At 40.2% G+C, this 12,872-nt stretch overlaps 2 protein-coding genes across 3 annotated transcripts in view; both read left to right on the forward strand.

Annotated features, from left to right (window-relative positions):
- LOC144339977 (uncharacterized) overlaps positions 1-12,872 on the forward strand; it is a 359,243-nt gene that overhangs the window by 260,808 nt on the left and 85,563 nt on the right. The gene's annotated exons all lie outside the window — the stretch shown is intronic.
- NUP205 (nucleoporin 205) overlaps positions 1-12,872 on the forward strand; it is a 93,185-nt gene that overhangs the window by 22,672 nt on the left and 57,641 nt on the right. For both annotated transcript variants that reach the window (XM_028846334.2, XM_015134978.3), the window contains exons 8-12: positions 4,369-4,544; positions 7,097-7,213; positions 7,375-7,512; positions 10,549-10,699; positions 12,061-12,266. In XM_028846334.2, the coding sequence (XP_028702167.1) occupies positions 4,401-4,544; positions 7,097-7,213; positions 7,375-7,512; positions 10,549-10,699; positions 12,061-12,266 (756 nt within the window). In that variant the 5' untranslated portion in view covers positions 4,369-4,400. The remainder of the gene's footprint in view (positions 1-4,368; positions 4,545-7,096; positions 7,214-7,374; positions 7,513-10,548; positions 10,700-12,060; positions 12,267-12,872) is intronic.

Raw genomic sequence — 12,872 nt, forward strand, 5'->3', positions numbered from 1 at the left:
GGCTGTAGTCCCAGCTACTCAGGAGGCTGAGGCGGGAGAATCACTTGACCCCAGGAGGCAGACGCTGTAGTGAGCTGAAATTGCTCCACTGCACTCCAGCCCGGGTTACAGAGTGAGATCACATCTCAAAAAAAAATTAAAAAAACAAGCATCAGCTGGGTGTGGTGACTCATGCCTGTAATCCCAGCACTTTGGGAGGCTGAGGCGGGCAGATCACTTGAGGTCAGGAGTTCAAGACCAGCCTGGCCAATGTGGTAAAACCCCGTCTCCACTAAAAACACAAAAAAATTTGGCCGGGCGCGGTGGCTCAAGCCTGTAATCCCAGCACTTTGGGAGGCCGAGACGGGCGGATCACGAGACGGGCGGATCACGAGGTCAGGAGATCGAGACCATCCTGGCTAACACGGTGAAACCCCGTCTCTACTAAAAATACAAGAAAATTAGCCGGGCGAGGTGGCGGGCGCCTGTAGTCCCAGCTACTCGGGAGGCTGAGGCAGGAGAATGGCGTGAACCCGGGAGGCGGAGCTTGCAGTGAGCCAAGATCGCGCCACTGCACTCCAGCCTGGGGCACAGAGCAAGACTCCGTCTCAAAAAAAAAAAAACACACACACAAAAATTAGCCAAGCATGGTGGCGTGTGCCTGTAATCCCAGCTACCTGGGAGATTGAGGCAGGAGAACCAGGGGGCGGAGGTTTCGGTGAGCTGAGATCGTGCCACTGCACGTTAGCCTGGGCAACAGAGTGAAACTCTGTTTCAGAAAAACCTAAAAACAAAAACCAAGCATCTTTGTAATTTCACTGAGCTTTACAGAATTTTAGCATAATGTTTTTAGGCATTGAAACTCAATTTATATTAATTCATTAATGGTGCCTTATTACCTAAATGGTCTTCGAGAAGTAATTTTTGGCCGGGTGTAGTGGCTCATACCTGTAATCTCAGTGCTTTGGGAGGCTGAGGTAGTCTCATCACTTGAGGTCAGGAGTTCAAGACCAGCCTGGCCAACAGGACGAAACCTCGTCTGTGCCAAAGTTATAAAAATTAGCTGGGTATGGTGACACATGCTTGTAATCCTACCTTCTCAGGAGGCTGAGGCGGGAGGATCGCTGAAACTGGTAGGCAGAGGTTGCAGTGAGCCAAGATTGCACCATTGCACTCCAGCCTAGGCAGCAGAGTAAGACTGTTTCAAAAAAAATAAAGGACGTAATCTTTGAGTTGATTCTCTTTTAATTCCGGTGTTTTTGAATTCAAGTAAAGGTTTGAAAGAATTTATTGTTATTAAAAATATTTAATAATTAGTAATTTTAGTAATCGTTATTATTAGTCATACTAAAGAATTAAGAAAATATTTTACTCTTACGGATTTTGTATAATATGGGTAGATATGCAGGTTTTTGTTTGTTGTTTGAGATAGTCTTACCCTGCTGCCCAGGCTGGAGTGCAGTGGTGTGACCATGGCTCACTGGCCTCAACCGCCAGGCCTCATGTGATCCTTCCACTACAGCCTCCCAAGTAGGTGGGACCACAGCTAATTCTTTGATTTTTTTGTAGAGATGAGGTCTCACTGTGTTGCCCAGGGTGGTCTTGGACTCCTGGGCTCAAGCAATCCTCCTGTCTTGTCTTCCCAAAGTGCTGGGTACAGGCATGAGCCACCACACCTGGCTGATATGCAGACTTTATTTCAAAATACAAAACAAAACATTAAAAAAACAGGCCAGGCGCCCCCGGTGGCTCACGCCTGTAATCCCAGCACTTTGGGAGGCCGAGGCAGGCAGATCACAAGGTCAAGAGATTGAGACCATCCTGGCTAACACAGTGAAACCCTGTCTCTACTAAAAATACAAAAAATTAGCCAGGCGTGGTGGCGCGTGCCTGTAGTCCCAGCTACTCGGGAGGCTGAGGCAGAGAATCATTTGAACCTGGGAGGCGGAGGTTGCAGTGAGTCGAGATCGCACCACTGCACTCCAGCCTCCGCGACAGAGCGAGACTCCTTCTAAAAAATAATAATAATAAATAAATAAATAACTACAAATCATATGTTTTCCTCCGTTTGAGACTGTCTTGGCTTTTATCTGTTCTGGCCCTTTTCAAGGCAATGAAAATGTACTTTTGGTAGCAGACTATGTATTTGGTCTGTATGACAGTCAAACAGAATAAGCTGTGTAGTATTTTTCAAAGCCAGATTGCCACACAATTACCTAGCAATTTTATTTTATTTTATTTTATTTTTTTTTTTTTGAGACGGAGTCTCGCTCTGTCGCCCAGGCTGGAGTGCAGTGGCCGCATCTCAGCTCACTGCAAGCTCCGCCTCCCGGGTCTATGCCATTCTCCTGCCTCAGCCTCCCGAGTAGCTGGGACTACAGGCGCCCGCCACCTCACCCGGCTAGTTTTTTGTATTTTTTAGTAGAGACGGGGTTTCACCGTATTTAGCCAGGCTGGTCTCGATCTCCTGACCTTGTGATCCGCCCGTCTCGGCCTCCAAAAGTGCTGGGATTACAGGCTTGAGCCACCGCGCCCGGCCTAGCAATTTTATATTTAAACTTTTTTTTGTTTGTTTGAGACAGAGTCTCGCTCTGTCTCCCAGGCTGGAGTGCAGTGGCCGGATCTCGGCTCACTGCAAGTTCCGCCTCCTGGGTTTATGCCATTCTCCTGCCTCAGCCTCCTGAGTAGGTGGGACTACAGGCGCCTGCCACCTCGCCTGGCTAGGTTTTTGTATTTTTTAGTAGAGACAGGGTTTCACCGTGTTAGCCAGGATGGTCTCAATCTCCTGACCTTGTGATCCGCCTGTCTCGGCCTCCCAAAGTGCTGGGATTACAGGCTTGAGCCACCGCGCCCGGCCTATATTTAAAATTTAAAAGCAGTAATCAGCAATATGTTTCTTGATGGAAGGATACACCGTAACCTATGACATACTCTTAATAGAAAGTTGAATGTAACTCAGAGTAAGTCACTCTAGAACAAGCCACTGCACCCAGCTGAGGAATTAGTTTTAAAGATATAATGGCCAGGCGCAGTGGCTCACGCCTGTAATCACAGCACTTTGGTAGGATCACTTGAGGTCAGGAGTTCAAGACCAGCCTGGCCAACATGGTGAAACCCTGTCTCTACTAAAAATACAAAAATTAGCCAGGCATGTTGGTGCATGCCTGTAATCCCAGCTACTTGGGTGGCTGAGACCTGAGAATTGCTTGAACTGGGAGGGAGAGGTTGCAGTGAGCTGAGATTGTACCACTGCACTCCAGCCTGCGTGACAGAGCGAGACGCTGTCTCAAAAAATAAAATAAAGGTATGATAATGGTGGTGTATGTATGTAGTGAATTTTTACTTTTGCTTTCTTTCTTTCTTTCTTTCTTTTTTTTTTTGAGGTGGAGTTTTGCTCTTGTTGCCCAGGCTGGAGTGCAATGATGGTGTGATACCGGCTTACCGCAGCCTCCGCCTCCTGGGTTCAAGTGATTCTCCTGCCTCAGCCTCTGAGTAGCTGGGATTACAGGCATGTGCCACCACGCCTGGCTAATTTTTTGTATTTTTAGTAGAGATGAGGTTTCTCCATGTTCGTCAGGCTGGTCTTGAACTCCCGACCTCAGGTGATCCGCCCACCTCAGCCTCCCAAAGTGCTGGGATTACAGGCGTGAGCCACCCCGCCCAGCCTTGTTTCTTAGGTATATTTTTGAGTTGTACACTGCAAATACTTACTGGTAAAATGTTAAATTTTCTGGAATTTGCTTTAATGAGATATGTGTGGGTGGAGAGGGGGAAGATATAGATGAGGTAAGATTGTCCATAAATTGTTAGTATTGAAACAAATGATGGGTATGTGGAGTTTATTATACTTATTTTTAGATATGTATTGGATATTTGCCAAATAAAATATAAAAAAATTAGTTAGACAAGTTTATATTCAAGTTAAAATTTAGTTTTTAAATTTCAGCTACTTGGTTACCAAATTAGTATACTTACTTACCTATTCATGTTCAGGTTTTGGTCTTGGATTGAAGACTTTTCAGATGACCCATGAGGTTTCATTGGGATTAAAGCCTTAACATCATTTTAATATGTGAATGTTTGGATAATAGCTCCCTGACTACATCAGTGTTGCATCACACGTCTCTAAAGTAATTTTCATTAGTTATGTTATTATTTCAAACAGTATGTATTTTTCTAATATACATTCAGAGTATATTGTTATTTGGGGTTTATGAGTTCTTTAGGGTTTATGAGTCAATTACAGTTATATATAGTTTCATTTTGTGCATAGCACATGCTAGAAGGCTGGGAAGATGTCTGAACCATCAGCAGAGTATTATGAGATATAATTACAATCTGGGTTAATGACTTTTCCTCCATGTACTGTGTTTTAAAATCTATTTCTAGCTCTGGCAGAATTCACAGAGGCAGATGAAGCAATGGCAGAACTCGCAATTGCTGACAACGTTTTCCTGTTCCTCACGGAATCTGTAGTGGTATCAGAATACTTTTATCAGGAAGAATTTTATATTCGCAGAGTCCATAATCTCATCACAGATTTCCTTGCACTTATGCCAATGAAGGTAAGTGTAATAATGTAGGATAAGTAAATAATAGAAGAATTTTATAAAATAATTTGAAACTGATTAGCTTTATGTTTTGGAAACTAATAAAAATTTTTAATACAGACTAAAATTTGCTAGTAGTTGTATTACATCTTGTGAATCAGTTTGTGACTCATGAAGTAAGTCATGAGTCTCTACAAGGTATGAGAACATACCTTGTAGAATTTCGGTTGTACTAAATTTGTTGAGGTTTGTTTTATGGCTCGGAATATGGCCTATCTTGGTAAATGTTCTATGTACACCTGAAAGGAAGACATATTTTGCTGCTGTTCTGTGGAAATACGTCCTCTTAACTGGGGATAAGTCAGTAGAAAGAAATAATTTGACACTGAATGGTTTATAAATGAGGAAGTAATTAGTAAATGAGAATGCTTCTGTGGGTAGAAAATTACTAACCCCATTCTACCCTAAGGATTAGTGCCAAGATTGCTTTATTTAATATTTTTATACATGATTTGGAAGAGGCACAGTGGAAAATTTGCATTTTATAGATAATTGTTTAGATTTTTTTTTTTTTTTTTTGAGACGGAGTCTTGCTCTATTGCATGCAGTGGTGTGATCTTGGTTCACTGCAATCTCCGCCTCCTGGGTAAGCGATTCTCCTGCCACAGTCTCCCAAATAGCTGGGTTTGCAGATACCCGCCACCACGCCTGGCTACTTTTTTGTATTTTTATTAGAAATGGGGTTTTACTGTATTGGCCAGGCTGGTCTTGACCTCTCAACCTCAGGTGATCTGCCCAGCTCGGCCTCCCAAAATGCTGAGATTACAGGTGTGAGCCACCACACCTGGCCCAATTGTTTAGATTCTGAATTGCGGTGTATAAAAGGGCTTCAGCATGGATACAGATAAAATAATAAGGCTACTTTTGAGTAGATGGCTTGAGCTGTAACTGTCATCTGAAAAGCAATTCTTAGAGCCATTTCAAACAGTTCCTTATAGTATATGGTCTCTGTGCTGTTTTGTGCCAAAGAAGCCATCAAATGTTGGTGGGAAGTAAATGAGGGAGAAAAACATCTTTTTTGTGTTTATATTATAAAACCACCTACTTCAAATGTATATTTTTTAAAAGCACCCTAAAAGGTCTATACTTGTAATATATTGTGCAGTTTTGATACCATATCTCCTGAAAAGTATAAATTGATTATCATAAATTTGCCCTTAAGATTCTTGTATTCTTTTTATTTTTATAGGATCTATAGTGATTTTTCTTTTTAATTCCTAAAATTGGTAATTTGTGTCTTCTCCCCTGGTTCTTAATTAACCCTGCTGGAAGTTTATTGATCTTATTGATCTTCCCAGTGAATTAGCTTTTGGCTTTATTGATTTTCTTATATTTTGCTTCACCTTTATTGATTTTTGCTCTTATGTTTATTATTTTCTTCCCTTTGCCTTGGGTTTAATTTGCTCCTTTAATTTTGTTTTTTAAGATAGAAGTTTAGGTTATTGATTTAAATCTTTATTTTTTCTAACATAAACATTTAATAATGCTGTACATTTACCTCCAATCACTGCTTTAGCTATGCCACACAAATTTTGATATGTTGCAGTTTCTTTTTTTGTTCAGTTTAATATGTTTTCTAATTTTCCTTGAGACTCCTTTGATTGACGGGTTATTTAGAAGTGTGTTGTTTAATTTCCAAATTTTTCGGAGACTTTTTCAGATCTCTGTCACAGATTTCTAGTTTAATTCCATTGTGCTCAGAGAACATACCTTGTAGAATTTCAGTTGTATTAAATTTGTTTAGGTTTGTTTTATGGCTCAGAATATGGCCTATCTTGGTAAATATTCCATGTACACCTGAAAGGAACACATATTTTGCTGCTGTTCGGTGGAATGTTGTATAAGTGTCAATTAAGTCAAGTTGGTTTGCTGTTTTTCAAGTTTTCCATATCCTTACTGATTTTCTGTGTACTTGTTCTATTGAATATTGACAGAGGAGTGTTGGTATTTCCAACAATAATTGTGGATTTGTCTAGCTATGTTTTTGTTTTGTTTTTTTTTAACAGAATTTGTTTCTTATTTTTGTTGGCATTTAGTTCACATAAATGTTGTGAAGCAGTGACTCTCAACTGAGGTATAATGTTCTTCAGAGTGTGTTTGGGAAATGAGTGGAGCCAGTTTTGCTTGTTATGATGACTCTGGTGTTGTTATTGATAGTTGGTAGGTAGTTCCAGGGTTGCTAAATGTCCTGGAATATTCAGGATAATCCAACCCAGTGAAGAAATGTTGTGCCCATATGTCAGTAATGTCCCCATCGAGAAATACTACAGTTAAGTTCAACTTTTCTGTAGTGGAAAATGCATTGAAGTTTTAAGATATTATAAATTATGGATAGTAATATTGCAAATAAGATTCCTGGCATGTTTCTTCATGTCACCTAAAATGGAATAGATATTTAAACAATATATTTCTTGTATGTGATCACTTTAAGACAGTTGCCTGATTTCATTGTTATTAGCATGTACGATACATTTACATATTAAAACTATATCTAATAAATTTAATAGGTGAAACAGCTGAGGAATCGGGCAGATGAAGATGCTCGAATGATTCACATGAGTATGCAGATGGGTAATGAACCCCCCATTTCACTTAGAAGGGACCTGGAACACTTAATGCTATTGGTAAGCCATTCTATTAGAAAGCTTGTCCTCTTTCCCTCCTTTCATTATTTTTTCCCCTAACTTTGGAAAATTTCAGGTCTAATACTTTAAATGTCCTTTTTTATTGAAAGTAATTTTTGAGTCGTAGACATTTCCCTACAGTCTTTGCTTACTCTTTGCAGATTGGCGAGCTATATAAAAAGAACCCTTTTCATCTGGAGCTTGCTCTAGAATATTGGTGTCCCACAGAGCCTCTTCAGACTCCGACTATCATGGGTTCTTATCTAGGGGTGGCTCATCAGCGGCCCCCTCAACGCCAGGTAAGACTTTAGGTTTTCCTCTTTTATACTCTGGTACTGTGATAGAGAGTCTTGAAAACATGAAAGATGTTACATCCTGATTTTATTGCTGTTAACACAAATGATCACTAGTGTAACCTTTAGGGATTTACACTTTTTAAAATTTTATGTATGTATTTATTTATTTATTTTGAGACACAGTGTCAGAGGACTCTGTCACCTAGGCTGGAGTGCAGTGATGCAATCTCAGCTCACTTTAGCTTTGACCTCCCAGGTGGAAGTGATCCTCCTGCCTCAGCCCCCAGAGTAGTTGGGACTACAGGCATCCACCACCACACCCGGCTAATTTTTGTATCTTTTGTAGAGATGGGGTTTCGCCATGATACCCAGGCTGGTTTGTAACTCCTGAGCTCAAGTGATCCATCTGCCTCGGCCTCCCAAAGTGCTGGATTTACAGGCATGAGCTACTGTGCCCAGCCTACTTTTCTCTTTTATAAAAGAAAATTTGAAACTCTTAAAATTTAAGTTCTGTTGATTTTGAAGTTTAAGTAGTCAGTCCTTTATTGGATACTAGATATATGTTGAATTATTAGAGGCAGAAAGGCATCCAGTCTCTTTATTATTTATTTATTTTTAAAAGACAGGGTCTTGCTATGATGACCAGGCTGGTGTAGATCTCCTGGCTTCAGTCAGCCCTCCCAAAGCAATGGGATTACAGGCATGAGCCACTGTGCTCCACTTGAATTTTATTAGTATTTTAGTTCTCCATAGGCATGACAATCTTTTCAAGTTTGGGGGGATAGGAGAGGTATAAGTATTAAAGGAGAAGTCTTAAACATTTTAATTGATAGCCAAATGCCTATGAGTCTGTAGATAATATAGGCTAAAGTTCATTCTGTATTAACTTTAGTATGATGTGTGGAGGCAAATAAAATGAATTGCTATGCAATAGCTCACACCTGCAATCCCAGTGCTTTGGGAAGCTGAGGTGGGAGGATCGCTTGAAGCCAAAATTTGAGACCTGCCTGGGCAACATAACGACACCCCATCTCTACAAAAAACACTAGCTCAGTGTGGTGTCATGAGCCTGTAGTCCTAGCTGCTCAGGTTGAGGCAAGAGCCCTGGGGTTTGAGGTTACAGTGAGATATGGTTATACTACTGCGCTCCAGCCTAGGCAACAGAGTGAGACCCTGTCTCTTTAAAAAAAAAAAGTATTGGAGGGAGATTGCCATGTAAGTGTTCATTTTGGGGGATTTCTGTTCTAGAAGTTTTTATGCCATATATTTTTTATTTTTTCTGGACTACAGATCAGATGCCTTTTTTTGTTTGTTTGTTTTGAGATGAAGTTTCGCTCTTATTGTCCAGGCTGGAGTGCAATGACACAATCTTGGCTCACGCAACCTCCTCTGCCTCCTGGATTCAAGCGATTCTCCTGCTTCAGCCTCCCAAGTAGCTGGGATTATAGGCATGCGCCACCATGCCAGGCTAATTTTGTATTTTTAGTAGAGATGGGGTTTCTCTATGTTGGTCAGGCTGGTCTCGAACTCCGTACCTTAGGTGATCCACCCGCCTCGGCCTCCCAAAGTGCTGGGATTACAGGCATGAGCCACCGCGCCTGGCCCAGATGCCACTTTTTAAACTGTATTGTTTCACTGTTTTTCCCATTTAAAAAATACGTTTTGAGCTGGGCCTGGTGCTTCACATCTGTAATCCTTGCACTTTGGGAGGCCAAGGTAGGCAGATTGCTTGTGCTCAGGAGTTTTAGACTAGTCTGAGCAACATGGCGATACCCTGTCTCTATAAAAAATATTCTAAAAATTAGCCAGGCATTGTGGTGCATGCCTATGGCCCCATCTGCACTGGAGGCTGAGGTGGGAGGATCATTTGGGCTGCAGTGAGCTGTGATTGTGCTACTACATTCCAGCCTGGATGACAAAGTAAGATCCTGTCTCAAAAGAAAAAGAATGTTTTGGAGAAGGATTTATTAAAAAATTTTTGAAGTTTTTAAGAAAGCTTGCTGTTACGAAAAATTTGAAACGTGGAAGAGGGGATTATTATAAGCAATGCCACATATTTTAATTTCACATCTTAAGTTACCATCTTATGATGTTTGCTTCATCTACTATATTATTATTATTATTTATTTATTTATTTATTTTGAGACGGAGTCCCACTTTGTCGCCCAGGCTGGAGTGCAGTGGAGCGATCTTGACTCACTGCAACCTCTGCCTTTGGGTTCAAGTGATTCTCCTGCTTCAGCCTCCCAAGTACCTGGGACTACAGGTGCATGCCACCACGCCCAGCTAATTTTTGTATTTTAAGTAGAGACGGGGTTTCACCATGATGGCCAGGATAGTCTTGATTTCTTGACCTCGTGATCTGCCCACCTCGGCCTCCCAAAGTGCTGGGATTACAGGCAGGAGCCAGTGCACCTGGCCAAACCATTGTTTAACCTAGCTGATTTAACAGTGATTTCCAGACATCAGTAGTATTTTCAGTTCTCAGTTCCAACTAGTGAGTTTGAATAATATTGTTAGTTGTTGATAATAGGTTTAAGGTATAAGGAAGAAAAAAGGGAAAATTAGGAAGTGGACTTAAAGAACAGGAGTATGGGAATGTGGCATTGGTGGGACCACAGAAGAGAATATACTTAAGTTACCATCAAAAATGATTTCAAGTTCTTAGGTCTTCATACTAATTTGGCTGGGATATAGGAACTCTAGATTTTAAGTGTACCTTTGAATTGCCAGTTGGTTTTGGATGAGTAAATGTCACGTGTCTTATATTTTAAAAATCTGAGTGGTCTTATATTTTGTGACATTGAGGCACTTTTTTTTAAATGTACTTTTATTTCATAAAGATATTATTTTATAATTGCATTAAATTGCTAACGGCAAGCTGAAACAATTTTTCATAAATAGAATATCAGTTAAATTTGTTGTGAGGGTTAAGTCAGAGCACTACTTTTAGTTTATATGTAGTCTTTATTAGCTAGTCCGTGTTGCCTTAAAGTTAAGCTATACATTATATAAACCATTTGTTTCTCTCTTTTTCAGGTTGTCTTGTCAAAGTTTGTTAGGCAAATGGGTGACCTGTTGCCTCCAACTATTTATATTCCTTATTTGAAAATGCTCCAGGGATTGGCCAATGGGCCTCAGTGTGCCCACTACTGTTTCAGCCTACTCAAAGTCAATGGTAGTAGTCATGGTAAGGAATATGTAGATGTTGTTAAAGTTTGCTGTTATACTCTTAAGTTCAGTATCCCAGTACCTATTAAGAACATTGGTATTTGAACTAGATTCTACCAGAGGTATAAATTATTTTCATAACAATAGGGTGAAAGAAGCACGCATACAGCTTTATGCATAGTGATGCTGTGATTATGGTCTCACAGATTGGAGAGTTTCGCCATTCTCCTTTATAAAATACAGTTCATTTTGACAAATCAGATTAATGTATGAAAATTTTCTGTAACACATCTGGTCCACAAAGAAAGCATATGCCCTTGCCTTATAAGTTTGATTAATTTATCTTTGTATTTTTTTTTTCTTAATTTAAGTACTTAGAATTTGTCTCTTGACCCTCTCCCAATTTTCTTATTTGATTATCAGACTGGTTTGGTTAGGGAAAAGAAATTAAGCATCTGCTTTGTTAGGTAGATATTTTTGTCTTTATATGTGAAGAAACTGAGGTTTAGAGAAGTTAAGGAATTTACCCAACATCACAGCTATCTGGGGAGCCGTGATGGGAGCTGAAATTGGCTTGGCTCCAAAGCCAGTGTTACGACTACTTTGTCAAGCCTGCCAGTCTTGTGTGCTATGCTTTTGCTTCTGATGCCTGGTAGGCAATGGAGTAGTGTAATTCACATATTAAGACTGTAGTTACCTCTTTCTTTGGGAATTCAAGCTCAACATTTGCGAATTATTCTGTGGAAAAAAGCAGCCCTGTACAGTTAGTTACATGAGAGCACAGAGAACTCTCCTGGATGTGAAGTAGGTAACTGACATCCAAAGTAAATTACCTTTCATTTACATGGGCAGTAGCCCCTTTCTTGAGTAAAAGTTAATCCAGAGGAAAAATTAATCCAGAGTTCTAGCTCACAGAGGGATTCTAACCCATTTTCAGCACACTACTTAATCCAGGACAAAGATTGCCTTTGTGCTAAGACAAAGGCAAACAAAGTTTATGGTTTTAGGCTGGGTGCAGTGGCTCATGCCTGTAATCCCAGCACTTTGGGAGGCCAAGGCAGGCAGATCGCTTGAGGTCGGGAGTTCGAGACCAGCCTGGCCAACATGGTGAAACCCTGTCTTTACCAAAAAGACAAAAATTAGCAGGGCGTTGTGGTGCACACTTGTAAGCTCAGCTACTTGGGAGGTTTAGATAGAATTGCTTGAACCTGGGGAGTAGAGGTTGCAGTGAGCCGACATTGCCCCACTGCACTCCAGCCTGGGTGACAGAGTGAGAACCTGTCTCAAAAAAGTTTATTGTTTTAAATTAATTTTCTCTCCATTTCCCAGCAAATGCTTAGATGTTTTTTAAAGAAAATTCTGTGCTGTTTTTCTTTATAGTTGAAAATATTCAGGGAGCAGGTGGCAGTCCTGTTTCCTGGGAACATTTCTTTCACTCCTTGATGCTTTACCATGAACACCTTCGGAAGGATCTTCCAAGTGCAGATAGCGTTCAGTACCGTCACCTTCCTTCCCGTGGCATCACCCAGAAGGAGCAAGATGGATTGATTGCTTTTTTGCAGCTCACATCTACCATCATTACTTGGGTAGGTAACTCATCCCCAGCATAATTTTATTTTTATTCTAGCACAGTAGCATTTTAAGAGCCTCAAACATTTTCTTTTAATTTAAGAGTAATAAACTTAGCCTATGTAGATAGATATATAGCATTCTGCCCTTAAGTTTTTTGTTTTTTGATCTCTAGAGGGTGTAAGTTATGGTAGCCCTGCTCATTGGCATAATCTTAGTATAAAAATAATAGCCTGAGCCTGAAAGAAAATAGTCATAAGGGCAAATTAGAACTGGTTGTTGGATGCATATGCTTCTAGGTTTCCAGCATAGGTGTAGAGGTGTATGTGTGCATTTATGTGTGTATACATAAAGAATATTGTAATTGAAAGTTATTTACTGAATTATTTTTCCTCTCCTTATGCCAAACCATTTTACCTGCCACTACCAAATTGATCTTTGTAAAAAACATTATTTTCATGACTGTATGTAATTTCCCAACTCGGAAATATCTTTTAGTTATGTCTATTGTTCACTAGAATAGTCTGACATTCTCTCTGAAGGGTAGGAATAGGAACTTCTAAGTTTTTGGCTTTTCTAATAGTACTTAACATTATTAGGCATCAAAATGTCAGTTATTAACT

Source organism: Macaca mulatta, chromosome 3 (genome assembly GCF_049350105.2).
Source record: "Macaca mulatta isolate MMU2019108-1 chromosome 3, T2T-MMU8v2.0, whole genome shotgun sequence".
NCBI lineage: Eukaryota > Metazoa > Chordata > Mammalia > Primates > Cercopithecidae > Macaca > Macaca mulatta.